This window comes from Salvelinus namaycush, chromosome 13, assembly GCF_016432855.1.
Source record: "Salvelinus namaycush isolate Seneca chromosome 13, SaNama_1.0, whole genome shotgun sequence".
Taxonomy (NCBI): Eukaryota; Metazoa; Chordata; class Actinopteri; order Salmoniformes; family Salmonidae; genus Salvelinus; species Salvelinus namaycush.
The window spans coordinates 32,419,542-32,447,391 of NC_052319.1; the positions used below are offsets into that span (position 1 = coordinate 32,419,542).

A 27,850-nucleotide genomic window follows, 5' to 3' on the forward strand; every position below is an offset into this window, starting at 1 on the left:
AGAGGGATACAGCTGAATGCTTCACATAAATAAAGCCATGTGAGTGAGGCACTCCCATGACTTACTGATCTCTGCCATTACCATAGTGATTACGTCACGGGACTTTCCATCACAGCCTCTAGTCCATATTAGATTGCATTGTCTGTTCTTAGAATAACAGCATAATAATCAAGTTAGGAACCTGGCTGGAGGCTTAGCTACTATCATTCAGTTCTGAATCTGGTGTAGAGGGCAGAGGCTTCTAAACAGTGACTTCTTTTAGAAAAAGAAGACAGCTTCAATGTCTGTTATCTGATTTATTTTTCGTGATAGTTCTTTTTATAGTATTTATTAAATATATTTTGTTAAGCCTCTGTATCACCCCTCTGTCACTGGAACTTCTGTCCGCCACCATTTATTTTCAGCCAGAATTTAGGCTGCCTAAAAATAAAGCTAGCATTGTGGGCTGAGTGGCATTCTGATGCTCATGTGATCTTGTTGTTCCAACCACACCAGAAATCATATAAAAAAATAGACCGGTGAGAAAGAAAACCCTAATGGAATTATGATGAGTGATGCATTTCCCCACATTGAGTACATACCAGCTGTAGAATACATATCCTCATTCATTCAGGACAAAGATAGTTTCTGTCTGCCCTCTGTTATTCAATAGCACAGAGGTTCAACATACAAACACATCATCCTACCCACGGCTTACTGTATCCATTAACCCTATCCTACTATCTATGTATCAGTGAGTTTCACCTGACTGCCTCTCCCATGCTGGGTCTATAGAGAAGCTTCCGACCAATAGTTTTGTAACCTTAAATGAGCTGTGCATAGGTACCTGCACTCTTTTTAGTTTGTAGTGGGAAGTTGGGTTTTATTTCCATATTCTTTCAACACATGTTGATTTCATGACCGAATGTGAGACAAACGGCACAAGTGTTTAACGATGATGGTATTTTGTGATATATCTATTTATGTTTTTGCTATGTCTGCACTGTACTGTGGAATTACAGTACCAGTCAAAAGTTTGGACACGCCTACTCTCCATGGTTTTTCTCTATTTTTACAATTTTCTACATTGGAGAACAATAGTGAAGACATCTAAAATATGAAATAACAGATACGGAATCATGTAGTAACCAAAAAAGTGTTAAACAAACAAAGACTCTTCAAAGTAGCCACACTTTGCCTTGACGACAGCTTTGGACACGCTTGGCATTCTCTCAACCAGCTTCATTTACATTACATTTACATTTAAGTCATTTAGCAGACGCTCTTATCCAGAGCGACTTACAAATTGGTGCATTCACCTTATGATATCCAGTGGAACAACCACTTTACAATAGTGCATCTAACTCTTTTAAGGGGGGGTGGGGGGGGGGGGGGGGGGGTTAGAAGGATTACTTTATCCTATCCTAGGTATTCCTTAAAGAGGTGGGGTTTCAGGTGTCTCCGGAAGGTGGTGATTGACTCCGCTGACCTGGCGTCGTGAGGGAGTTTGTTCCACCATTGGGGTGCCAGAGCAGCGAACAGTTTTGACTGGGCTGAGCGGGAACTGTACTTCCTCAGAGGTAGGGAGGCGAGCAGGCCAGAGGTGGATGATGGATCCATCCTTCACCTGGATTGCTATTATTTTACAATGTAGAAAATAGTAAAATAAAGAAAAACCTTGACTGAGTAGGTGTGTCCAAACTTTGCCTGGTACTGTATATATGGAGTGTTTTATAGCTGGGATTCTTGGCCAGGTCTCCCTTTTCTGGCCTAGATGGGACTTCATGTCACACCCTGATCTGTTTCACCTGTCTTTGTGCTTGTCTCCACCCCCCTCCAAGTGTCACCCATCTTCCCCATTATCCCCTGTGCATTTATACCTGTGTTCTCTGTTTGTTTGTTGCCAGTTCGTCTTGTTTCGTCAAGCCTACCAGCGTGTTTTTCGTACTTCTGTCACACAAAGGACAGGGTCCGACGGGAACCCGGGTGGCAGGCAACCCTGGAGGAGTGAGCCCACTCCAGGACTAGGGCCCCCTGATAACCGGATGAGAACGCTGCACCTCACGGACCTGGTTCTCAATACTCCAGATGAGTGCCACACTAAACTTCTTGTGATCCATCAACACAACGAAAGGATGTTCCCCCCCAACCAGTGCCTCCACTCCTCCATAACCATCTTCACCGCGAGAAGCTCACGATTCCCCATATTGTAATTCCTCTCCGTGGCATTAAGACGATGGGAGAAGAAGGCGCGGGGATGCAGCTTAAGGTCCAGTGCAGAATGCTGGGACAGGACAGCTCCCACTCCGACATTCGAAGCGTCGGCCTCCACCACGAACTGACGGGATGGGTCGGGATGGACTAATATGGGAGCTGTGGTGAATCAGTGCTTGAGGTCCAGGAACGCTCAGTCAGCAGCTGGGGACCACGTGAACGGAAACTTGGAAGAGGTGAGTGCAGAAAGGGGAGAAGCCAGGGTGCTGTAACCCCCGGATAAAGGCGGCGATAGAAATGTGCAAAACCCAGGGAGAGCTGCAGCTGCACTCTGGACGTAGGTTGGGACCAATCCACCAACGCTCTCACCTTTCCGGGATCCATCTGCACATTACCTGCAGCGATATTGTAACCAAGGAAGATGGTGGAGCGATGGAATTTTCACTTTTCAGCTTTCACAAAAAGCTAGTTCTCCAGGAGGCGCTGGAGGACCTGTCGGATGTGGAGCGCATGTTCTTGGGCTGAGCGGGAGAAGAGGAGGATGTCGTCGAGGTAGACGAACACGAACCGGTTCAACATGTCACGGAGAACATCGTTAACCGGGCCTGGAACACAGCTGAAGCATTGGTCAGACCAAATGGCATAACCAGATATTCATTGTGTCCGCTGGCCATGTTGAAGGCTGTCTTCCACTCGTCCCCTTCCCGTATCCGCACCAGATGGTAGGCGTTCCACAGGTCCAACTTGGAGAAAATGGTGGCCCCCTGTAGCGGCTTGAAGGCCGAGGCAATGAGTGGTAGCGGGTAGCCTCAATGATGTCATTGAGGCCCCGGTCATCGATGCACGGGTGCAGGATTTTGTCTCTCCTCCACAAAGAAGAACACTGCGGTGGCAGGGGAGGAAGAAGGACGGATACACCCTGCAGCCAGACAGTCCTCAATATAAGTCTCCATAGACTTGGTTTCCGGACATGACAGCGTATACAGTCGTCCCCGGGGTGGTGTGGTGCCCGGGATAAGATTGATCCCGCAGTCATAGGGTCAATGCATTGGAAACAAAGTGGCCCTGGCCTTACTGAAAACCTCCCGGAGGTTCTGCTACTCCGCGGGAATGGCGGAGAAGTCAGAGGATACTTCCGAGCCGACAGGTAGTCACCCCGGGGCAGGCTGCACGACTTCAGGCAATGGGCGTGGCAGAACGGGCTCCAGTCAATGATAGCCCCAGCAGTCCAGTCGATGAGGGGATTGTGTAGCTGGAGCCAACAGAATCCCAATACCACAGGAACCTGAGGAGACTTAATCAGCATGAACTGTATAGCCTCGCTGTGGTTCCCTGACACTCGCAGGTTGACAAGAGTGGTATTGTGGGTGACCCTGCCAATAGTGCGTCATTACAGCACTCTATCGTCTATGGGAATGGAGAGGGGCTGAGTGGGGATGCCCAGTTCTGACACAAGGGTAGTGTCCATAAAACTCTCATTGGCCCCAGAGTTGATGAGTACCCGGAGAGATTTCGACTGGTTCCCCCACAGCAGGATGGTATGGATATGGGTGCGAGTAAGGGGAGAAGGAAAGTTCTCCGTATGCCCACCAGAGTACTCGCTCCTACCGGTGAGCATAGTCTTTTAGTGGACAGGTAGACACGAAATCACCAATAGTCCCGCAATACAGGCAACTCTTTGTGTTAAGCCTGCGTAAACGTTCATCAGGAGACAACCTAGCTCTGCCTAGTTGCATCGGCTCGGGAAGAGGCGAATCGTCAGACTTCGGAGACACTTGGGTAGCCTCAGATTCTCTCGGACACGTAGACGTCAGGGACTTCCGGGATGCCTCGGAGGCGAAGTGGAGTCCTTGGGCATGCAAGGGGGTACGGAATTGGACCTCCTCTCCTTCCTACGTTCCCGTATCTGCCCATAAATCCGGATGGTCAAGGCGATGAGCTCGTCTTTAACTTCCTCCGATAACCGTGCAGGAACGTGTCAAACAGGGATTCCGGGTTCCAGGTCTAACACACTGCGGGAGTCTTGCCGAAGCTGGAATAACTTCTGGGCAGCCTCTCTACCGGACAACGGAGCATTGGAAACATTCTTCACCTTTGCCACAAACTCCTCCAAACTGAAGCACATGGCAGACTGTTGTTCCCACAGTGTCCTAGCCCTGCCGAGAGCCCTCCCGGAAATGAGCGTGATGAGTTACGCTAACTTTGAGCGGTCCGAGGGGAAGGAGGAGGGCTGCAGCTCGAAGATGAGAGAAACGCCCAACAGTTTTCGGACCCTCTCACGAAGCATTCAGGGGGAGGTAAGCAGAGTTCTCGGAAAGCCGGGGTGGCAGGGAGAGACGAGCTGCTGACAGCCAGGTTACTGAGGGGCTGGGTGGTTACCGTCATGGTAGACTGCCTAGTCGACAACCCGCGGAATTGCTCCAGCAAAGTATTCAACCTACAGTCATGGCATTCTGCCAGAGTCTGGAAACCTTCCATGAGACCAAAAAGCAACTCCTCGTGCCTCCCAATGGTGGCTCCTTGGGAGGAGACAGTGTTGCGGAGCTGGTCCGAGTTTGCTGGGTCTATCATGACCAGTTCATACGATTACAGCTCAGGAAAAGACCCAAATGCAGACAGTTCAGGCAGCTTCATTAAATAGTACCTGCATAACACCAGTCTCAACGTCAACAGTGAAGAGGCGACTCCGGGATGCAGAGTTGTAAAAAAAAAAGCCATATCTCAGACTGGCCAATAAAAATAAAATATTAAGATGGGCAAAAGAACACAGGCACTGGACAGAGTAACTCTGCCTCGTAGGCCAGCATCCCGGAGTCGCCTCTTCACTGTTGACATTGAGACTGGTGTTTTGCGGGTACTATTTAATGAAGCTGCCGGTTGAGGACCTGTGAGGCGTCTGTTTCTCAAACTAGACACTCTAATGTACTTGTCCTCTTGCTCAGTTGTGCACCGGGGCCTCCCACTCCTCTTTCTATTCTGGTTAGAGCCAGTTTGTGCTGTTCTGTGAAGGGAGTAGTACACAGCGTTGTACGTGATCTTCAGTTTCTTGCCAATTTCTCGCATGGAATAGCCTTCATTTCTCAGAAAAATAGACTGATGAGTTTCAGCAGAACGTTCTTTGTTTCTGGCCATTTTGAGCCTGTAATCAAACCTACAAATGCTGATGCTCCAGATACTCAACTAGTCTAAAGGAGGCCATTTTTATTGCTTCTTTAAATCAGCACAACAGTTTTCAGCTGTGCTAACATAATTGCAAAATGGTTTTCTAATGATCAATTAGCCTTTTAAAATGAAAAACTTGGATTAGCTAACACAACTTGCCAATGGAACACAGGAGTGATGGTTGCTGATAATGGGCCTCTGTATGCCTATGTAGATATTCCATTTAAAAAAAACATCAGCCGTTTCCAGCTACAATAGTGATTTACAACATTAACAATGTCTACACTGTATTTCTGATCACGTTCATGTTATTTTAATGTACAAAAATTGTGCTTTTCTTTCAAAAACAAGGATATTTCTAAGTGACCCCAAACTTTTGAACGGTATTGTATGTTTAATTAGCAACCAACCAATTAACACAAAGACATGTACGGACTAGTACTGTACACACACACACACCACCCCTAAACCCACATACCTGTCTCTCATTGTTGATTAAAAAAAGGCAAGTGTGCAGACTAGGTTCCTCTTTAAGCATATTTCAACTTGATAAGAGGCCCGACTCCAAGCTACAGCTTGTCCCTGTGTGTTCCTATTTCCAAGGCTGAAAAACAAGGACATTAGAGTGCACTAACCAAAGCAAGGCCTTGAATACTAACGTAGTAAACCACTGGCATTGTAACTACTAATGTAGTGAAAATACCTGCATTCTAACTACTAACTACCTACAGTAACTACTGGTGGCCAAAAATGCCATGCTACACTAATGCTAATCTAAAACAACAAATAATACAGGGTTCATGAGGGATAGGATTAATGCGTGGATCATAAGGAGCTTCTGTTCCCAGTGGATTACCTGGTTTCATGGTTCCTTTTACAGTATAACTGCTCGCTGTACCAAAACTGCATAACCGCGTAATATAAATTAATTTATTTTGGAGCCGCCGCAAGTAGTACCATCAGCCAAAGGTGTGTGTACAGTAGTTGTAACTGACAAGGTTCTCCATTTCATACATATGTAATTTAGCTTATACCAGGGCTCCCTTTAGTTGGCTTCAACACGTACAGTACAGTTCATTCAGAAAGTATTCACACCCCTTGACATTTTCTACATTTTGTTGTGTTACAGTCTGAATGTAATATGTATTACATTTAGATGTTGTGTCACTGGCCTACTGTAACGCTTGTCTATTTCGTCCTCCTCATCGGACGAGGAGAGGCGAGAAGGATCGGACCAATATGCAGAGTGGTTCGTGCTCATGATGATTTATTAAAACCGAAACTGAACACTGAAATACAAAACAATAAACGAAGTGCAGAAAACCGAAACAGTACCGTGTGGTGAAAACACTAACACGGTAGACAAACACCCACAAAACACATGTGAAACCCAGGCTGCCTAAGTATGATTCTCAATCAGGGACAACGATTGACAGCTGCCTCTGATTGAGAATCATACCAGGCCGAACACACAAAACCCCAACATAGAAAACAACACATAGACAACCCACCCAACTCACGCCCTGACCATACTAAATAAATACAAAACAAGGGAAAACAGGTCAGGAACGTGACACCTACACATCATACCCCATAATGTCAAAGTGGAAATATGATTAAAAAAATACATGAAAAGCTGAAATGTCTTGAGTCAATAATTATTCAACTCCTTTGTTATGGCAGGAGAAAAAAAGTTACTTAACAAGTCACATAAGTTACATGGACTCACTCTGTGTCCAATAATAGTGTTTCAAATGATTTTTTGAATGACTACCTCATCTCTGTACTCCTCACATACAGTTACTATAAGGTCCCTCAGTCTAGCAGTGAATTTCAAACACTGATTGAACAACAAAGACCATGGAGGTTTTCCAATGCCTTGCAAAGAAGGGCACCTATTGGTCGACAGGTAAAAAAAGCAGACACATTGAATATCCCTTTGAGCATGGTGAAGTTATTAATTACACTGTGGATGGTGTATCAATACACACAGCCACTACAAAGATACAGGCGTCCTTTCTAACTCAGTTGCCGTAGTAGAGGAAGGAAACCGCTCAGGGATGTCATCATTAGACCAATGGTGATTTTGAAACAGTTACAGAGTTTAGTGGCTGTGATAGGAGAAAACTGAGGATGGATTGCAGTTACTCCACAATTCTAACCTAAATGACAGAGTGAAAAGTAGGAAACTTTCTACAGAAAAAAATATTCCAAAACATGCATCATGTGCATCCTAAAGTGAAAAGAAATTAACTTTATGTCCTGAATACAAAGTATTATGTTTGTGGCAAATCCAACACAAAACATCGCTGAGAACCACTCTTCATACTCTATTTTCAAGCATGGTGGTGGCTGCATCATGTTATGGGTATGCTTGTCATCGGCAAGGACTAGGGAGTTATTTTGTATAAAAATAAATGGAATAGAGCTAAGCACAGGCAGTGTCCTAGAGGAAAATCTGGTTCAGTCTGATTTCCAACAGATACTGGGAGACAAATTCCCATTACAGCAGAACAATAACCTAAAACACAAGACCAAATATACATTGGAGTTACGTACCAAGACGACATTACATTTTCGGGAGTGGCCTAGTTAACGTTTTTACTTATTCTGGCTTGAAAATCTATGGTAAGACTTGAAAATGGCTGTCTAGCAATGATAAATAACCGACTTTACAGAGCTTAAAGAATTGTAATAATGTCCAAATATTGTACAATCCAGGTGTGCAAAGCTCTTAAAGACTTACCCAGAAAGACTTACTGCTGTAATCACTGCCAAAGGTGATTCTAGCATGTATTTGGTTGGTTCATGCTCTACAACATTCGCAGAGTACGACCCTGCCTCACACAGGAAGCGGCGCAGGTCCTAATCCAGGCACTTGTCATCTCCCGTCTGGATTACTGCAACTCGCTGTTGGCTGGGCTCCCTGCCTGTGCCATTAAACCCCTACAACTCATCCAGAACGCCGCAGCCCGTCTGGTGTTCAACCTTCCCAAGTTCTCTCACGTCACCCCGCTCCTCCGCTCTCTCCACTGGCTTCCAGTTGAAGCTCGCATCCGCTACAAGACCATGGTGCTTGCCTACGGAGCTGTGAGGGGAACGGCACCTCCGTACCTTCAGGCTCTGATCAGGCCCTACACCCAAACAAGGGCACTGCGTTCATCCACCTCTGGCCTGCTCGCCTCCCTACCTCTGAGGAAGTACAGTTCCCGCTCAGCCCAGTCAAAACTGTTCGCTGCTCTGGCACCCCAATGGTGGAACAAACTCCCTCACGACGCCAGGTCAGCGGAGTCAATCACCACCTTCCGGAGACACCTGAAACCCCACCTCTTTAAGGAATACCTAGGATAGGATAAAGTAATCCTTCTAACCCCCCCCCCCCCCTTAAAAGAGTTAGATGCACTATTGTAAAGTGGTTGTTCCACTGGATATCATAAGGTGAATGCACCAATTTGTAAGTCGCTCTGGATAAGAGCGTCTGCTAAATGACTTAAATGTAAATGTAAATGTATTTACTTATGTGTGTGATTACTTATGTAAATTAGCTATTTCTGTATTTCATTTTCAATAAATGTGCAAACATTTCAAAAAATATGTTTTCACTTTGTCATTATGCGTTATTATGTGTAGATGAGTGAGGAAAAAATATTTTTTTACAATTTGAAATTCACGGCTGCAACACATCAAAATATAAGTCAAGTGGTATGAATAATTTCTAAAAGCACTGTACATACATACTGTACATTCATACATACATACTGTACATACATACAGGAGAGTTGATGTTCCCGCTGAAGCAACAAAGCCCCTCAACCACAGCAAGGCGGAGTCCACGAGAGGGGAACAAAAATCTGAAACGAGGACCAGCACTGGGTGAAGCGGTGATGGAGTCGAGGTTTCCAATGTCCTAGAAGATATTGTTCATTAGATGATTGGAGAATGTGCTTATTCTGTTTTATTTTTGTATAATTTTTTAAAACTTTTGACCCCTTTTTCTCCACAATTTTGTTGTATCCAATTGGTAGTTACAGTCTTGTCTCATCGCTGCAACTCCCGTATGGACTCGGGAGAGGCAAAGGCCAAGAGCCATGCATCCTCTGAAACACGACAAAACCAAGCCACACTGCTTCTTGACACAATGCCTGCTTTACCCGGATGCCAGCCACACCAATGTGTCGGAGGAAACACTGTACACCTGGCGACCGTGTCAGCGTGCATGCGCCCAGCCCGCCACAGGAGTCATTCAAGCGCGATGGGAGAAGAACATCCCTGCCAGCCAAACCCTCCCCTAACCCGGCCAATTGTGCGCCGCCCCATGGGTCTTCCGGTCGCGACAGAGCCTGTACTCGAACCAGGATCTCTAGTGCCTTAGACCACTGCTCCACTCGGGATAATGTGCCTATTCTTTGCAGATGGTTAGAACATTGGAGAATGAGATTTTTCTGGCATTCACTTAAAACCTGTCCGGCAGTTTCTTCGAGCTAACACAATAAATATACTTAATGAACAGACAATCTATCAAACATGAAAAACATTTGGAATAATACAAATTAAAAATAAAATGTTTCCAAAAAACAAATAAGGTATATTGTTCCATACATCATGATACTTCTTCCTCTTCCTCAGGCTCCTTCCTGGTTTGGACAGTTGCAGCCAATGAGTCATCTTCACCTTCCTCAACCTTGTCATGTCTCCTCGTCTTGGAAGATACTGATATAGTCTGGAATCAAACAGACATTATTACAGTATCATTACATAGAAACCAGTGGCTAATGAGAAACCTAATTCGTAAGTTTAGTCACAAAACAATGGAGGACAGTGAAATACATATGTAGCAACTTCATTTGATCACCCAGTTGAGGGAACTGGAGACCTTCCCTGCAATGTAGGACATTTAACACTTGTAGTGTATTTGAGGTTTAAAAAGGCTTCTAAAGTTTGCAGTTTCCGCTTTGAAATTCCAGATTACATTTTCCTCAAGAAAAATGTATCAACCCTTACAAAAATGTCTATGAATAATAATTTTCATAATAATTCACATTTTCTGTTGCTGCACGATTATTTTCCTGCTGTAGCAAACTGACTCAAATTAAGATCCTACATCTGTAACTATTCACAAACCACAGCATACCTGTTCTGGTGCCTTGGCCACTATTGAACTCCTGGAAAATATAGTCCAGAAAAATAAAATATATTAACTTGAGCAAAATCAATATATGATCATCTAATGCAAATGCATTATTATCACAATGCAAAATTCAGTTCATGATATTACAGTAGTTGATATTACCAAGGAAACTGTCCGTATTTCCACCAGAACCATCCAAGTGCAGCAGAAACAATCAGACATAGAATGACCAGTAGAACCCAACAGGCAGCAGATGTCTCTGTGAGGAGAGAGGAGATACAATTAATATAAGAAACAGTCTGTATTTACAATTACATGTAATCATGTTGCCCTAGCAACCATCACAGCTCTGATGCAAACACTTCCTGCAGAAAGCAAAGAGATAATACCAGGTTATAAGAGATGTACATATGCAGAAAGAGATAAGTGTGTATCATGACCAAATTAGTTAGTGGTTATACAGTAATTTCCTATAGAAAGCGGAATAATGCCATAAGTCTGATACTAACACATGCAGTGAATGATAAGTGAACATCTGGCTCAACTTTGTTATCCATGCTACATCACACTTCATATACACTGCTCAAAAAAATAAAGGGAACACTGAAACAACACAATGTAACTCCAAGTCAATCACACTTCTGTGAAATCAAAATGTCCACTTAGGAAGCAACACTGATTGACAATAAATTTCACATGCTGTTGTGCAAATGGAATAGACAAAAGGTGGAAATTATAGGCAATTAGCAAGACACCCCCAAAAAAGGAGTGATTCTGCAGGTGGTGACCACAGACCACTTCTCAGTTCCTATGCTTCCTGGCTGATGTTTTGGTCACTTTTGAATGCTGGCGGTGCTCTCACTCTAGTGGTAGCATGAGACGGAGTCTGCAACCCACACAAGTGGCTCAGGTAGTGCAGTTCATCCAGGATGGCACATCAATGCGAGCTGTGGCAAAAAGGTTTGCTGTGTCTGTCAGCGTAGTGTCCAGAGCATGGAGGTGCTACCAGGAGACAGGCCAGTACATCAGGAGACGTGGAGGAGGCCGTAGGAGGGCAACAACCCAGCAGCAGGACCGCTACCTCCGCCTTTGTGCAAGGAGGTGCACTGCCAGCGCCCTGCAAAATGACCTCCAGCAGGCCACAAATGTGCATGTGTCTGCTCAAACGGTCAGAAACAGACTCCATGAGGGTGGTATGAGGGCCCGACGTCCACAGGTGGGGGTTGTGCTTACAGCCCAACACCGTGCAGGACGTTTGGCATTTGCCAGAGAACACCAAGATTGGCAAATTCGCCACTAGCGCCCTGTGCTCTTCACAGATGAAAGCAGGTTCACACTGAGCACATGAGCACATGTGACAGACGTGACAGAGTCTGGAGACGCCGTGGAGAACGTTCTGCTGCCTGCAACATCCTCCAGCATGACCGGTTTGGCGATGGGTCAGTCATGGTGTGGGGTGGCATCTCTTTGTGGGGCCGCACAGCCCTCCATGTGCTCGCCAGAGGTAGCCTGACTGCCATTAGGTACCGAGATGAGATCCTCAGACCCCTTGTGAGACCATATGCTGACACATGCACATTTGTGGCCTGCTGGAGGTCATTTTGCAGGGCTCTGGCAGTGCACCTCCTTGCACAAAGGCGGAGGTAGCGGTCCTGCTGCTGGGTTGTTGCCCTCCTACGGCCTCCTCCACGTCTCCTGATGTACTGGCCTGTCTCCTGGTAGCACCTCCATGCTCTGGACACTACGCTGACAGACACAGCAAACCTTTTTGCCACAGCTCGCATTGATGTGCCATCCTGGATGAACTGCACTACCTGAGCCACTTGTGTGGGTTGCAGACTCCGTCTCATGCTACCACTAGAGTGAGAGCACCGCCAGCATTCAAAAGTGACCAAAACATCAGCCAGGAAGCATAGGAACTGAGAAGTGGTCTGTGGTCACCACCTGCAGAATCACTCCTTTTTTGGGGGTGTCTTGCTAATTGCCTATAATTTCCACCTTTTGTCTATTCCATTTGCACAACAGCATGTGAAATTTATTGTCAATCAGTGTTGCTTCCTAAGTGGACAGTTTGATTTCACAGAAGTGTGATTGACTTGGAGTTACATTGTGTTGTTTCAGTGTTCCCTTTATTTTTTTGAGCAGTGTATGTGTTTTATACGTATGCCAGGAATGCCTATATTGTTGCCAGACAAATTTCCCTATGGGACAATAAACTATTCAATCAATCAATCGTATAACAATTATAAGCATCTTATAAAACAGCATAAGCAACTAGTTAAGCAACCAGCATGAATAGTGTGTGTGTGTTTCTCACTCTCTCAGGTGCTTCTCACCAGAGTATATGTGTACATAGAGGGAGCCATTTGCTCGTCCGTAGGGGTTGGAGGCCTCACAGACAAAGAGACCATTCAGCTCAGAGCTGAGACTGAGGAAGTGCAGTTTGTCTCCCTCTGCTCTCACTGAAGACCCAGGCCATGGCTGGACCACTCTGGGGGAGAGAGAGAGAGGAGGGGAGGGGCTGAATGTATGTGTGTGAGATAGGCAAAGGCATCATTTGACTACCAGCATAATATATGAACATACTTAAGCTTCAAGCTAATCTGTTTCATATGTTTAAACAAGTGTACCTAACATTTACATTTAAACTGGATTGAACTAGTTTACATAGGAGTGAGTACCTGCTCCAGGTGTAGTTGGGGTGTGGGTTGCCGTCTGCTACACATAGTAAGACTGTGGCTTTAGAGGCCTCACTAAGTGTAACGTTCAATGACTGAGGTGGATCTGAGAGAGAGAGAAAGAGAGAGAAAAAGCGATAGAAAGAGAAGGTTACAGTTACTGCAGATATAGAATGTAAATAGACCTACACACTCATACCAAGACAGACCCATAACAATGACACTACAGGATCTGAGCAGTGGGCAGGGGTGAAACTTGAATCCACAGATGAGGCAACACTAAGAAATATTTGTTTGTGAACCTGTTCTTCCTTCATTTCAGTTTGATAGATTACTTGCAGAAGAGGAGCAGTACAATGAAAGCAGGTAAAGGTCCATACGACTTGTGTGCCTCTGTGGATGTCTATAATGTAGAACAGTGGTAGTAGAATATACTTACAGTGGATGTTTATGGTCTAGGACAGTGGTAGTAGAATATACTTACAGTGGATGTCTATAATGTAGGACAGTGGTAGTAGAATATACTTGCAGTGGATGTCTATAATGTAGGACAGTGGTAGTAGAATATACTTACAGTGGATGTCTATAATGTAGGACAGTGGTAGTAGAATATACTTACAGTGGATGTCTATAGTGTAGGACAGTGGTAGTAGAATATACTTACAGTGGATGTCTATAGTGTAGGACAGTGGTAGTAGAATATACTTACAGTGGATGTTCATAGTGTAGGACAGTGGTAGTAGAATATACTTACAGTGGATGTTTATAGTGTAGGACAGTGGTAGTAGAATATACTTACAGTGGATGTTTATAGTGTAGGACAGTGGTAGTAGAATATACTTACAGTGGATGTTTATAGTGTAGGACAGTGGTAGTAGAATATACTTACAGTGGATGTTTATAGTGTAGGACAGTGGTAGTAGAATATACTTGTAGTGGATGTCTATAATGTAGGACAGTGGTAGTAGAATATACTTACAGTGGATGTCTATAATGTAGGACAGTGGTAGTAGAATATACTTACAGTGGATGTTTATGCTGTAGTTGTAGGTCTTCTCTGTTACCAGGGCAGACTGGTTAACCACACACTGGACCTGCTGCTGATTGGCTGCCTTGGTTGGTACCCCGAGCAGGTGGCTGAGTACTGTGGTGGTGCCGTTGGCGTGCTGGGTGGAGTTGGTCACCGTCCTCAACAAGCTGCCGAATTCACCGGTCTTCCATGTCACTTCTGCCTGTGGCTTGGCACCAGCAGCCACGCAGGTTGCCAAGACAACCTCATTCTCCCCAATGACAGGAGCAACATCAACTGTCACACTCACCACTGGAGGAACTATGACCAGAACACAAACCAACAGAGAATAGAAAACAGGAACAAGTCACTAATTATAAATGGGGAACCATACATGAAAAAAACAACCAAAATACACACAGCCCGCCATGTAAAGCTTATCCAAATGCTCATGTCACATGACCAACAAACTTTAAATAAACCCTTTCATGTTCTCTATCTGGCCAATTGCAATATGCATCATTAGTAGCTACACATTTACTGTATTGGAGGTTTGGTCAAATCCAGTTAACAGGTTTTAGCTCACCCTGATGAGAGGTACCTGCACCTGAGGTATTAAGTTTCACACACATCACTAAAGCTGTGTTTCCATTTTCAGCAGTTCCACTGAAAAGCATTCACAGCCCAGTGATTATGCCGTTAAGGAATGCAGGATATAGTGGTGTATTCTGTATATTCCAACATCTGTTCCACCATTAAGGAAACTATTAATGCCTGTACTCTCCTGGTTATAGCTTGAGTAAGAGGATACACTCTTAGGAAAAAGGCGCTAAATACAACCATATAATGTAGTGTTCTTTGGTTTGTCCCCATACAGGAACCCTTCTTGGTGCTAGGTAGAACCCTTGGAAGAGTTGCTGCTTCATTATACTGTCACATACACCAGATAAGTGCAGTGAAATGTGTTGTTTTATAGGGTCAGCCATAGTAGTACAGCACCACTGGAAATTAGGGTTAAGTGTCTTGCTCAAGTGCACATCAACAGATTTTTCACCTTGTTGGCTCAGGTATTCAAACCAGCTACCTTTTCGGTTACTGGCCCAACGCTCTAACCGCTAGGTTACCTGCCGCCCAAGAACCCTTATATCTTTGAAGGAATCCTCCTAGAACCCTCTATGAATGGTTCCACCAACCTTATTAGCCTTTTTAATTAAACTCTTTATGACAATGCATTACATACAGTATATATCATAAAGCCTTTCTTTGAGTGCCTAGTTATACCCTAAAAAGGAAACTCATGCTTTACAGGCCACATCAGGCCTGCAAGTCACATTATGCTGGCTTGGAAAGTGATGTGTAATTGCTATTGGAGTCTAGCCACTGAGGATATAAAACAATTGCAACTTTTAATCACCCGCAACTTGCATTCGGAATGACTGCCAGGGTAGGTAAGACTGATAAATAAGACTACCTAAATCATCTGAACTGGAATAACTTTCTCAGTAATGGGTGCAATAAATCCAACTTGTAACAGATTGGATTAGTTTTGAAAAATAAATGTTATTTATCTTAGTGTAGCATAATATTAATATACTAATCACTGGACTTGCAAAAACACAGATATTGAAATAAACAATAAATAATAAATCTACCTCCAATAGAGCACGCTGAGAAATATGATAATGATGGGCGTGGTTTTGAGTGTTTTACTCTACACCAGAAAAAAAATATATACAGTGCCTTCAGAAAGTGTTAACAAATAGAAATATATTTCCTGAACTTTCTTAAAACTCCCAGATATATTCTTTGACTGTCTTTTTTTTGCCATTAATGAATGTATTATTCAATGTGTTTCTATGGGCTATAGTAGTAAAGGCACAGATTGTATGTACAAATATTGCCATATACTGTACGTACAGTTTAAAACATGTTTTGAAATTCATCAGATTACTGGAACTCTTGATGTTAAAGTAAAAAATAATTATAATAATAATAAAATGAAAGTCTTATAAAAATTCAGAAGGCATCCATGTCCTTTCTTGCCTTCCAAGGAATCATCAAAGAACCCTTCCTTCCAAAAACGGTTAAGATAAAGGTTCAATGTAGAATCCTATCCCTCTGGAAAGAACCCCTTTGGAACTATTATTTCTAAGTGTAGGGAAGATGGATTTTCCATGGCAAGGTAAAACCTGTAGATGAGGTCTCTGACTCTTGCTTCACTTGAATAATGGACCTACCTCTTTAGAATGAAATGAAATGGCTGCCATTTTTGTATTTATTTATGTAAAAAGTATACTCGGTAATAACAGACTTTATATGGGCAAATAAAATGTGAAGAATAGAAAGGAAAGTTTTACATCTTCCTAAGTCTGAGGATTGCTTTAACCTGCCAGACTTGGAATTGTATCAGCTTGCTACCCAAAGCTTTTACTTGCGACATATAAATGCACTAAAGAGGAGCAATGGGTTGGCTACATATTGAAGATGCACATGTTCATCCCCAGAATCTTTTCACGGGTCTATTTGCAAAGGCTAAAGCTAAGAACATTAACAACTTCATAGTTAAGAATATTTAAAAAATGAAACATTTTACAAGAACCAATATCACTCCCTAGAAACACAATCTTATGGAACAATCCTTGGATAGCTTTTCAGAATTCATCGATAAATTGCCCCACAAGGAAAACTAAAGGCATAGAAACCGTAAATGACTTGGTAATAAGCAATACATCCATTTCCATGACAGCTTTAAAAAGCAATTTTGGGTTGACCAATGTAGACATTTAAAAATAAATATAACTTAAAAGTTCTATTTCACAACATTTCAATTAGACATCTTTTGGACATCAGAGCAATTTTGAGGGAATCCTATGAGTCAGAAAAGGATGTTTATATGATTGGTAAGTTTTACAAAACCTTGCAGAGAGCCTTTTCAACAGACAATATAAGCGTTTGGAAGATTTAAAAATAACTGATATTAGCACAAGATGGAGGGAAGGTTGGAACATAACTAACGAGATTACAGTTAACAAAAATGTACGCGTAATCCAGTATAAATTAATTTATAAAATGTAAATACAGGTCAGAATTCACAAATTCTACCACACAACGGCAGTCATGTCTGAAGTGTAAAACTACTAATGACTCAATAATTCATGCCTTCTGGGAATGTTACAAAATTCAAAAGTAATGGGTGGAGTTGGAAAGATGCAGAGGTATTGCAATGTAAATATACTATTAATTTGTCCGTCTGTATATTTCAAGACATGACATATGAGGGTGCAATGAGATACCCGATGGGTTGGACAAAACTTATACACAAAAGCTGGAAATAAGACAATCCTCTGTTTTTCACGAAATGAAAGTTCAATGCTTTATTAATTTAAAAAAATTGAAAGAGCGTGGGCGACGGAGAGAAACAAAATCATGCAGTTTGAAGCCATATGTCAGAAAGTGTTGCGTGCGCTGAAAATAGGGCTGGGGGCTAGTGGGTCTGGCGGGTGTGCTGTAGATGTGTAACGTCCTGACCAGAGTTCTTATGTGTTGTGCTTGTTTTAGTGTTGGTCAGGACGTGAGCTGGGTAGGCATTCTATGTTGTGTGTCTAGTTTGTCTGTTTCTGTGTTCAGCCAAATATGGTTCTCAATCAGAGGCAGCTGTCAATCGTTGTCCCTGATTGAGAATCATATATAGGTGGCTTGTTTTGTGTCGGGGATTTTGTGGGTGGTTGTTTCCTGTGTCAGTGTTTGTGCCACACGGGACTGTGACGGTTAGTACGTTTGTTGTTTTGTATTCTTGTCTAGTTTTCATGTCATTAAATTATGGAAACTTACCACGCTGCACATTTGTCCTCCGATCCTTCTCGCCTCTCCTCGTCTGAGGAGGAGGAAGAGCTAGACTGCCGTTACAAGATGTTTGTATGTATGATGTAGTTGTTTGTATGTGTCTGTTTTGTATTGTTTATAAAACATCAAATAAAATCTTGTAATTATTTTTTTAAATGTACCAACCAACTTTTTAGCTGTCTAGTGTTGGTTATCACACGCAGTCTTTCTAGACTTTCAAAAGTAGAAACATCGAATCAAAGAGTGAAGGAAGAGTTCTTACCTAGCACAGTCAGAAGTATCTCTGTATTGTATGCTCCACTGGGGAAAACACTGAAGATACATGTGAAGGTGCCTTCATCCAACAGTCTGACAGCTGTTATTCGAATAGATCCAAGGTTCTCTGATGGGTTCCCAATAAACTGGACTCTATCTGTCAATCCATTCGGTGCAATAAACTTAGTAACCCCATTGGGATAAATCAGCATAAAATTATGGTTCTGTGTTTCTTCCGCAGTACTTTTCTGCCATGTTATCTGTTCAAGCTCCTCGTCTGTCTCTATCAGTCTGCAGGATAAGTCCACATCCTTCCCCTGTACCACAGTCCTGCGTCCTCCAATCACCTGTGTACCTAAAGAGAAAACACAAGCCAAAAAAACATTCCAAAAGATACCTGTAGAATAGATGTTTACGAACTCTAATAAACAGAGATGTTACATAAACACACAGACAAGACCATTATTAGTATTTAGCTGTGCTATGAACTATGATATCCTATTGATGCTGAAATGTGGCTATTGCAACAACAAATGTGCCAATTGCTCAATCTTTGACCCCCTCCCCATTTGGACAGCCATAGTCAGAGGAGATGGCTAAAGCACATACTGATCTGGGACCAGTCTAGTCTGAAACTACTTAGTGAATATGTTATTAGAACAATAAGCAAAAGGCCCTGACTCTGTTCTTACACTTAATCAAGAGTCAGATATTAAAGACATTCCTAGATACTTGTGCATGCTCAGCATATCTCAAAACATACTAAGTTAAAAACATAGTAAACATACTGAGTTAAAAACATAGTAAACATACTGAGTTAAAAACATAGTAAACATGCTGAGGTAAAACAGTAAACATAATGATTTAAAACATAGTAAACATACTGAGCTAATATGTGTGCCTTATCGTACCCTAAAAGTACCAGGACTGCAATTTAATGGTGGGGCTTTGTGGTTGTTATTGTCCTTGCATTGTGTCAACATTAAAAGAGAGAAAAAAAACATGCACTCAAAAGTATGGCATTTTATGACATCAATCGGAAACCTACTTTCTGTATCCCGCTGGATGATGAGTAGAATCACACAGCACAGCTTCCGTAACATTCTTTGCTCTTCTCATTGCTCGGGTCACTACGTAAAATGTAATAAAAGCATTATATTACATTTTGAGATGGGCGTTTTTTAATAATGAGGACCTATTCATTGTTTATGTACGGCAGTTATGTAGCTACATCGAATGTTAAAGTATGTTGAATACAATGCTAATTATTCGAGCAATGGTCTGCAATCATTACTCTTTGATGGAGACTATGCACATCTTGCAATGTAGCCTACACCTTATTAGAAAAATAAACAAACAGTCCTACATTGGTCAGTAATAATGGAACAAAACAGATGCAACTGTAAATGTAATAGGCCACAAACCTTTGATGAATGTAAGTTATTCTGCTGAAACAGCCGACACCGTTTGTGCTGCCAGAATAACGCTCCCGTAGGAAAACGCTTATTCAGTAAAGGTGTCCAACCGAAAAGGTTCTTCTTCTTCAATGAGGTTTAACATCGGTTGACATCGAATAAATGTTGCATTACCGCCACCTACTAGACTGGAGTATAACTTCTTTATACTTTGCTTAAAAAAATAGACCAAAAAAAATAGACAAATACCCTACCATCTAACCCTATACTCACTTAAATCAAAAATAAAAACACCACCCTACTCCACTATTTAAATATATTTAGTCCTACCTCAGGCCAACAGGCTGAAAGCATGGGACGCCACCACTTAACAAATCAAATCAAATCACAGGTGTAGTAGACCTTACAGTGAAATGCTTACTTACAAGCCCTTAACTAACAATGCAGTTTTAAGAAAAATAAGTGTTAAGAAAGTATTTTCTAAAATAAACTTTAAAGAAGAAAATGTGTAAAATAACAAATAATTAAAGAGCAACAATAAAATAACAGTAGAGAGGTTATATACAGGGGGGACCAGTACAGAGTCAATATGCAGTGGCACAGGTTAGTCGAGGTAATTTAGGTAATATGTACATATAGGTAGAGGTAAAGTGACTATGCCGTGCGGTAGCAGAGAGAAAAGTCTATGACTAGGGTGGTTTAAGTCTTTGCCAATTTTAGGACCTCCCTCTGACACCCGCCTGGTATAGAGGTCCTTGATGGCAGGAAGCTTGGCCCCAGTGATTTACTGGCCATACGCACTACCCTCTGTAGTGCCTTGTGGTCGAAGGCCGAGCAGTTGCAATACCAGGCAGTGATGCAACAAGTCAGGATGCTCTCGATGGTGCAGCTGTAGAACATTTTGAGGATATGAGGACCCATGCCAAATAAGTGTTGTCGTGCTCTCTTCATGACTGTCTTGGTGTGTTTGGACAATGATAGTTTGTTGGTAATGAGGACACCAAGGAACTTGAAGCTCTCAACCTGCTCCACTCCAGACCCGTTGATGAGAATGGGGGCGTGCTTGGTCCTCCTTCCCTTGTATCGCACAATCATCTACTTTGTCCTGATCACGTTGAGGGAGAGGCTGTTAACCTGGCACCACACTACCAGTTCTCTGACCTCCCTATAGGCTGTCTCATTGGTGTCGGTGATCAGGCTTACCACTGTTGTGTCGTCTGCAAACTTAATGATGGTGTTGGAGTCGTGCTTGGCCATGCACTCATGGGTGAACAGGGAGTACAGGAGGGAACTGAGCACACACTCCTGAGGGGCCCAGTGTTGAGGATCAGCGTGGCAGATGTGTTGTTACCTTCCCTTACCACCTGGGGGCGGCCCGTCAGGAAGTCCAGGATCCAGTTGCAGAGGGAGGTGTTTAGTCCCAGGGTTCTTAGCTTAGTGATGAGCTTTGAGGGCACTATGGTGTTGAACGCTGAGCTGTAGTCAATGAATGGCATTCTCCTGTAGATTTTCCTTTTGTCCAGGTGAGAAAGGGCAGTGTTGAGTGCAATAGAGATTGCATCATCTGTGGATCTTTTGGGGCGGTATGAAAATTGAGTGGGTCTAGGGCTTCTGGGATAATGGTGTTGATGTGAGCCATGACCAGCCTTTCAAGCATTTCATGGCTACAAATGTGAGTGCTACGGGTCGGTAGTCATTTAGGCAGGTTACCTTGGTGTTCTTGGAAACAGGGACTTTGGTGGTCTGCTTGTGGCTATAAACAGGGGGTACCAGTACAAATCAAATCAAATCAAAGTTTATTTCTCACGTGCGCCGAATACAACAGTGAAATGCTTACTTACAGGCTCTAACCAATAGTGTGAAAAAAAGGTATGTGTGTGTGTGAGTGTGTGTGTGGTGTAGGTAAGTAAAGAAATAAAACAACAGTAAAAAGACATTTGAAAATAACAGTAGCAAGGCTCTATACAGACACCGGTTGGTCAGGCTTATTGAGGAAGTATGTACATGTAGGTATGGTTAAAGTGACTATGCATATATGATGAACAGAGAGTAGCAGTAGCGTAAAAAAGGGGTGGGCGGGTGGGTGACACAATGCAGATAGCCCGGTTAGCCAATGTGCGGGAGCACTGGTTGGTCGGGCCAATTGAGGTAGTATGTACATGAATGTATAGTTAAAGTGACTATGCATATAAGATAAACAAAGAGTAGTAGCAGCGTAAAAGTGTCACGAATCCCGCTTCCTGAGTCTGTTTTTGCCTGTGTTCTGTCCTGGAGTGTTTTTTCCGGTGTCCTGGAACGCACCCTGTCTGGTTGCCGGGCGACGTAGCTAGTTGGAGGATCTCTGAGTACCCGCACCTGTATCCCATCAGCTATCTGCACACCTGGTCCTGATCATCACCCCTCCACTTCATAAGCGCTGACTTGACATCCATTCCCTGCCGGATCGTTAGCCATGAACAGTATGTTGTGCCAGCGTATCAGCCTCCAGTTTGATAGAGTTTGTTTTGTTGTTTTGTACGTCTTGCTTGCCTTGAACTTACCTCCGTTTTTTCTCTCTACAGTCATTCACCCGGAACACTCATCCCATCCCTACCTGGTCGTCGGTGACTTCAGTTACTTCCTTGGATCTGCTTACTCAATTCCATCAACTCACCTCCGCTGCCCGCTCCGCTACTTGGATTTTTCTATCACTACATTTAAACTTGTAAATAAATACTCACCTTCGTCTTACTCTCCTTGTCCTGGTCTGCTTCTGGGTTCTACTTTAGAGAACTGTGACAAAAAGAGAGGTTGGGGAGGGGGGCACACAATGCAAATAGTCCGGGTAACCGTTTGGTTACCTGTTCAGGAGTCTTATGGCTTGGGGGTAAAAACTGTTGAGAAGCCTTTTTGTCCTAGACTTGGCACGCCGGTACCGCTTGCCATGCGGTAGTAGAGAGAACAGTCTATGACTGGGGTGGCTCAAGTCTTTGACAATTTTTAGGGCCTTCCTCTGACACCGCCTGGTGTAGAGAACCTGGATGGCAGGCAGCTTTGCACTACCCTCTGAAGTGCCTTGCGGTTGGAGGCCGAGCAATTGCCGTGATGCAACCGGTCAGGATGCTCTCAATGTTGCAGCTGTAGAACCTTTTGAGGATCTCAGGACCCATGCCAAATCTTTTTAGTTTCCTGAGGGGGAATAGGCTTTGTCGTGCCCTCTTCACGACTGTCTTGTTTTTTTTGGACCATTCTAGTTTGTTGTTGTGGACACCAAGGAACTTGAAGCTCTCAACCTGCTCCACTACAGCCCCGTCGATGAGAATGGGGGCATGCTCGGTGCTCCTTTTCCTGTAGTCCACAATCATCTCCTTAGTTTTGTGTGGAGTAAACAGCTGATGCTCTCATGCATGTTTCAGTGTTGCTTGCCTCGAAGCAAGCATAGTTGTCATGTAGCTCGTCTGGTAGGCTCGTGCAGCTCGCGGCTGTGCTTCCCTTTGTAGTCCGTAATAGTTTGCAAGCCCTGCCACATCTGACTAGCATCAGAGCCGGTGTAGTATGATTCAATCTTAGTCCTGTTTTGATGCTTTGAGTGTTTGATTGTTCGTCGGAGAGCATAGCGGTTTTTCTTACATGCGTCCATGAACTTGGCAGCTCTTCCCTTTAGCTCAGTGCGGATGTTGCCTGTAATCCATGGCTTCTGGTTGGGGTATGTACGTACGGTCACTGTGGGGACCACGTCATCGATGCACTTATTTTTTATTTAATGTTCATTTAGCTAGACAAGTCAGTTAAGAACAAATTCATATTTACAATGACGGCCTACACCGGCTAAACCCGGACCACGCTGGGGAAATTGTGTGCCACCCTATGGACGACCAATCACGGCCGGTTGTGATACAGCCTGGAATCGAACTAGGGTGTCTGTAGTGACTCCTCAAGCACTGAGATGCTGTGCCTTAGACCGCTGCACCACTCGGGAGCCCAGTGATTGATGAAGCCACTGTCGGATGTGGTGTACTCCTCAATGCCATCAGAAGAATCCCGGAACATATTCCAGGCTGTGCTAGCAAAACAGAGTCTGTAGCTTAGCATCTGCGGCATCTGACCACGTCCTTATTTAGCGAGTCACTAGTGCTTCCTGCTTTAGTTTTTGCTTGTAAGCAGGAATCAGGAGGATAGCGTTATGGTCAGATTTGCCAAACGGAGGGCGAGCGAGAGCTTTGTACGCGTCTCTGTGTGTGGAGTAAAGGTGGTCCAGAGTGCCAGCATTGATTTGTGTTGGTATCAGACAGCTACGAAAAATATAGATAAAGTCTCTTGGGAAATAGTGTGGTCTACAGCTTATCATGAGATACTCTGTCTCAGGTAAGCAAAACCTAGAGTGTTCCTTAATATTAGATTTCATGCACCAGCTGTTATTTACAAATAGACACAGACCACCACTCCTTGTCTTACAGGAGGCAGCTGTTCTATGTTGCCGATGGACCGAAAACCCAGCCAGCTGTATGTTATCCATGTTGTCGTTTAGCCACAACTCGGTGAAACATAAGATATTACAGTTTTTAATGTCCCGTTTTTAGGATAGTCTTGATCGGAGCTCATCCATTTTATTATCCAGTGATTGCACATTGGCTAATAGGACTGATGGTAAAGGCGGTTTACTCAGTTGCCGTGGGGTCCTTACAAGGCACCCCGAACTACGTCCCCGATATCTCTGTCTCTTCTTCATGCGAATAACAGGGATTTGGGCCTTGTTGGGTGTTTGAAGGAAATCCTTCATGTTCGACTCATAAAATAAAAAATATTTTTCCAGTACGAGTTGAGTAATCGCTGTCCTGATATCCAGAATCCATAAGAGATGGTGGCAGAAACATTATGTACAAAATAAGTTATGAATAACGCAACAACAAAAAACACACAGTAGCACAATTGGTTAGGAGCCCATAAAACGGCAGCCATCTCCTCTGGCGTCATCACACCCTGTAGTCTCGCACACCCAAATACCTCTCTGCAGCTGCCACCACAACATCAATTTTCTGCGACTTATGTTCCATCCCTGCAGTACAGATGATAACTATTGCTATAAATGAAAAAATCCAATCTTACTGAAACATAAATCACCTATCCCTCTGTACTAGTACTACTATTCACACCACTCTTCTCATGATCCCTACCCCTTGACCCATCTTCCTCTACTTTTTCACTGCCTCAGCATATGACAACTTCTGTGCTACTCTAACCCTGGAAACTTCAACCTGCCTCTCTTACACTGGACATTTCTGATCCCCAGCCCCATGGGCACCCCTACAATTAATTAACATACACCATTACTTAATCCAATGCTACACATTCCTTTTTCTCATGCCCTTCTGCACATTTCTCACACCTTGGAACCTCCCTCTTACAAACTGCAGCCACATGTGCATAAGCTTGACACCTGTAACAACATAATGTATTTGGCACAACATCTTGTACTGGATAACTTATACTGTATATCCTACCAACACTTTGTTGGGCAAAGACTCAACATCAAAACTCAAAAGAACAGACAATGACTCTTCTGTTTCACCACTCACGCCACTCACTCACCACTCACGCCGGTCTACGTCGCACCAAACGACGAGCATCACAAACACCTGGAATCTTCCCCTTCAGTTGGTCAACTTTCACATTTACCGCTACCCCAGTAATCACTCCTTTCAATGGTGCCCTTTTCTTGAGAGCAAAACAATTTATATCTCTTGTCCACCTTCGTGTAACACAGAGCGCCTGCCTCCTTTGACCAGCAGAAACACAAACAATTATATAGAGACCACTTTTGGTTACTACCTTAACAGAGTTGGGTGCTGTGAAATCAGTGTTCACCCACCCTGAAACCACAAATGGATCAGCCAAAAGGCAAGGGTCCACTTTTTCCAAAAGTGCACTCCTACTACCACAGACTCATCTATATCCTGACCCTCGGCGCAAGCATCAGGCTTTGAGAACTTCAGCACACCTACCAACTCCGATACCTCACCCTCATTAACTTCCATTTCTCCTCCTGTCTTTGATCCAGCTTACCGCTCACTCTGCTTACACAATGGCAATATTATCTTTATGAATGCAGCTGCCACTGTATTACGGGTGATAGGCTCAGTACATATCATTGCCTTTTGTATTAGAAAATACAATGTAATGTCCATCTTTAAAGTCTCGTAGATAGTTGCATTGTGCTCTTTTTGTCTATAAATTCCTATTGCATAAACTTCCCACATACCTTACCTCATTTCTAAATGAAAATTCCACCCAAAAACGATATGTTGGTATTTGTTTCATTAGTTAATTGTTGATATGGTCCCAAAATGTTTGCATGTCAGCAATCAAGGTTTCAAGATATATAACTTTCAAAAAACAGAAATACTGCTGGTATGATGCTAAATGGATCATACCGGCTGTATTTCTGTATTTTGAAAGTTACATATCTTGAAAACTTGATTGCTGACATGCAAAACATTTTGGGAGAAAGTGCAGAAATGTATTCTTGTCAATAAATCTGTGGGCAATCTCTCTCACGCCCACAAATGTATTAGAAGGGAGTCATGCTGAGCACTTTTGCAGATGAGTCCTGCATGAAACCATCAATAAACAACAATTACACTATACATTTCTACAGCACACATTAATGACACAGTACATAAAAAGCAAACACAAAACATGAAAAGCAAAACACAGTCATATGAAACAAACACATTCTTCAGTAAAAAGGACCTCTAACATCCGTCTGAATTGCCCAAATCCACTAACTTTAAGGACTTTTGGAGGTCATTCCATGAGAGGCACAGACAAACTAAAAGCACATTTACCAAACTCAGTGGAGATTGAAGGGATCTCCAGGATTAGCCTTTCCTAAGTCTGCGTCTTGTAACTTAAAGTATATACTTAGAACAGAGTCGGCCCGGGAATTGAACCCTGTGGTACCCCATAGAGACTGCCAGAGGTCCGGACAACAGGCCCTCCGATTTGACACACTGAACTACACTGCTCAAAAAAATAAAGGGAACACTTAAACAACACAATGTAACTCCAAGTCAATCACACTTCTGTGAAATCAAACTGTCCACTTAGGAAGCAACACTGATTGACAATAAATTTCACATGCTGTTGTGCAAATGGAATAGACAAAAGGTGGAAATTATAGGTAATTAGCAAGACACCCCCAATAAAGGAGTGATTCTGCAGGTGGTGACCACAGACCACTTCTCAGTTCCTATGCTTCCTGGCTGATGTTTTGGTCACTTTTGAATGCTGGCGGTGCTCTCACTCTAGTGGTAGCATGAGACGGAGTCTACAACCCACACAAGTGGCTCAGGTAGTGCAGCTCATCCAGGATGGCACATCAATGCGAGCTGTGGCAAGAAGGTTTGCTGTGTCTGTCAGCGTAGTGTCCAGAGCATGGAGGCGCTACCAGGAGACAGGCCAGTACATCAGGAGACGTGGAGGAGGCCGTAGGAGGGCAACAACCCAGCAGCAGGACCGCTACCTCCGCCTTTGTGCAAGGAGGACCACTGCCAGAGCCCTGCAAAATGACCTCCAGCAGGCCACAAATGTGCATGTGTCAGCATATGGTCTCACAAGGGCTCTGAGGATCTCATCTCGGTACCTAATGGCAGTCAGGCTACCTCTAGCGAGCACATGGAGGGCTGTGCGGCCGCACAAAGAAATGCCACCCCACACCATGACTGACCCACCGCCAAACCGGTCATGCTGGAGGATGTTGCAGGCAGCAGAACGTTCTCCACGGTGTCTCCAGACTCTGTCACGTCTGTCACATGTGCGTGTGAACCTGCTTTCATCTGTGAAGAGCACAGGGCGCCAGTGGCGAATTTGCCAATCTTGGTGTTCTCTGGCAAATGCCAAACGTCCTGCACGGTGTTGGGCTGTAAGCACAACCCCCACCTGTGGACGTCGGGCCCTCATACCACCCTCATGGAGTCTGTTTCTGACCGTTTGAGCAGACACATGCACATTTGTGGCCTGCTGGAGGTCATTTTGCAGGGCTCTGGCAGTGGTCCTCCTTGCACAAAGGCGGAGGTAGCGGTCCTGCCTCCGTCTCATGCTACCACTAGAGTGAGAGCACCGCCAGCATTCAAAAGTGACCAAAACATCAGCCAGGAAGCATAGGAACTGAGAAGTGGTCTGTGGTCAC

General features: G+C 43.7%; 1 protein-coding gene across 1 annotated transcript; it reads right to left on the minus strand.

The window, feature by feature from the left end:
• Nucleotides 1–9,520: 9,520 nt before the first annotated feature.
• On the minus strand, nt 9,521–19,785 carry LOC120057968 (nectin-3-like). The gene is made up of 9 exons (XM_039006452.1): nt 19,693–19,785; nt 19,317–19,398; nt 18,276–18,623; nt 14,186–14,491; nt 13,165–13,267; nt 12,820–12,974; nt 10,646–10,742; nt 10,487–10,517; nt 9,521–10,075 (listed from the first exon to the last, which is right to left on the minus strand). Exons 2-9 carry the CDS (start codon nt 19,369–19,371, stop codon nt 9,956–9,958), a joined length of 1,215 nt encoding a protein of 404 aa, XP_038862380.1. The 5' UTR covers nt 19,372–19,398; nt 19,693–19,785; the 3' UTR covers nt 9,521–9,955.
• Between the last annotated feature and the right edge of the window lie 8,065 nt (nt 19,786–27,850).

Bases quoted from the DNA above. Each gene is read 5' to 3' on its own strand.
- LOC120057968 (XM_039006452.1), bottom strand. From the start codon at position 19,371: ATGTTACGGAAGCTGTGCTGTGTGATTCTACTCATCATCCAGCGGGAT. The intron at 10,518-10,645 runs GTAATATCAACT...TATATTTTCCAG, and splicing joins AAATACGGACAGTTTCCTTG to GAGTTCAATAGTGGCCAAGG. The intron at 10,076-10,486 runs GTATGCTGTGGT...GTTTGATTCCAG, and splicing joins TGGCCAAGGCACCAGAACAG to ACTATATCAGTATCTTCCAA.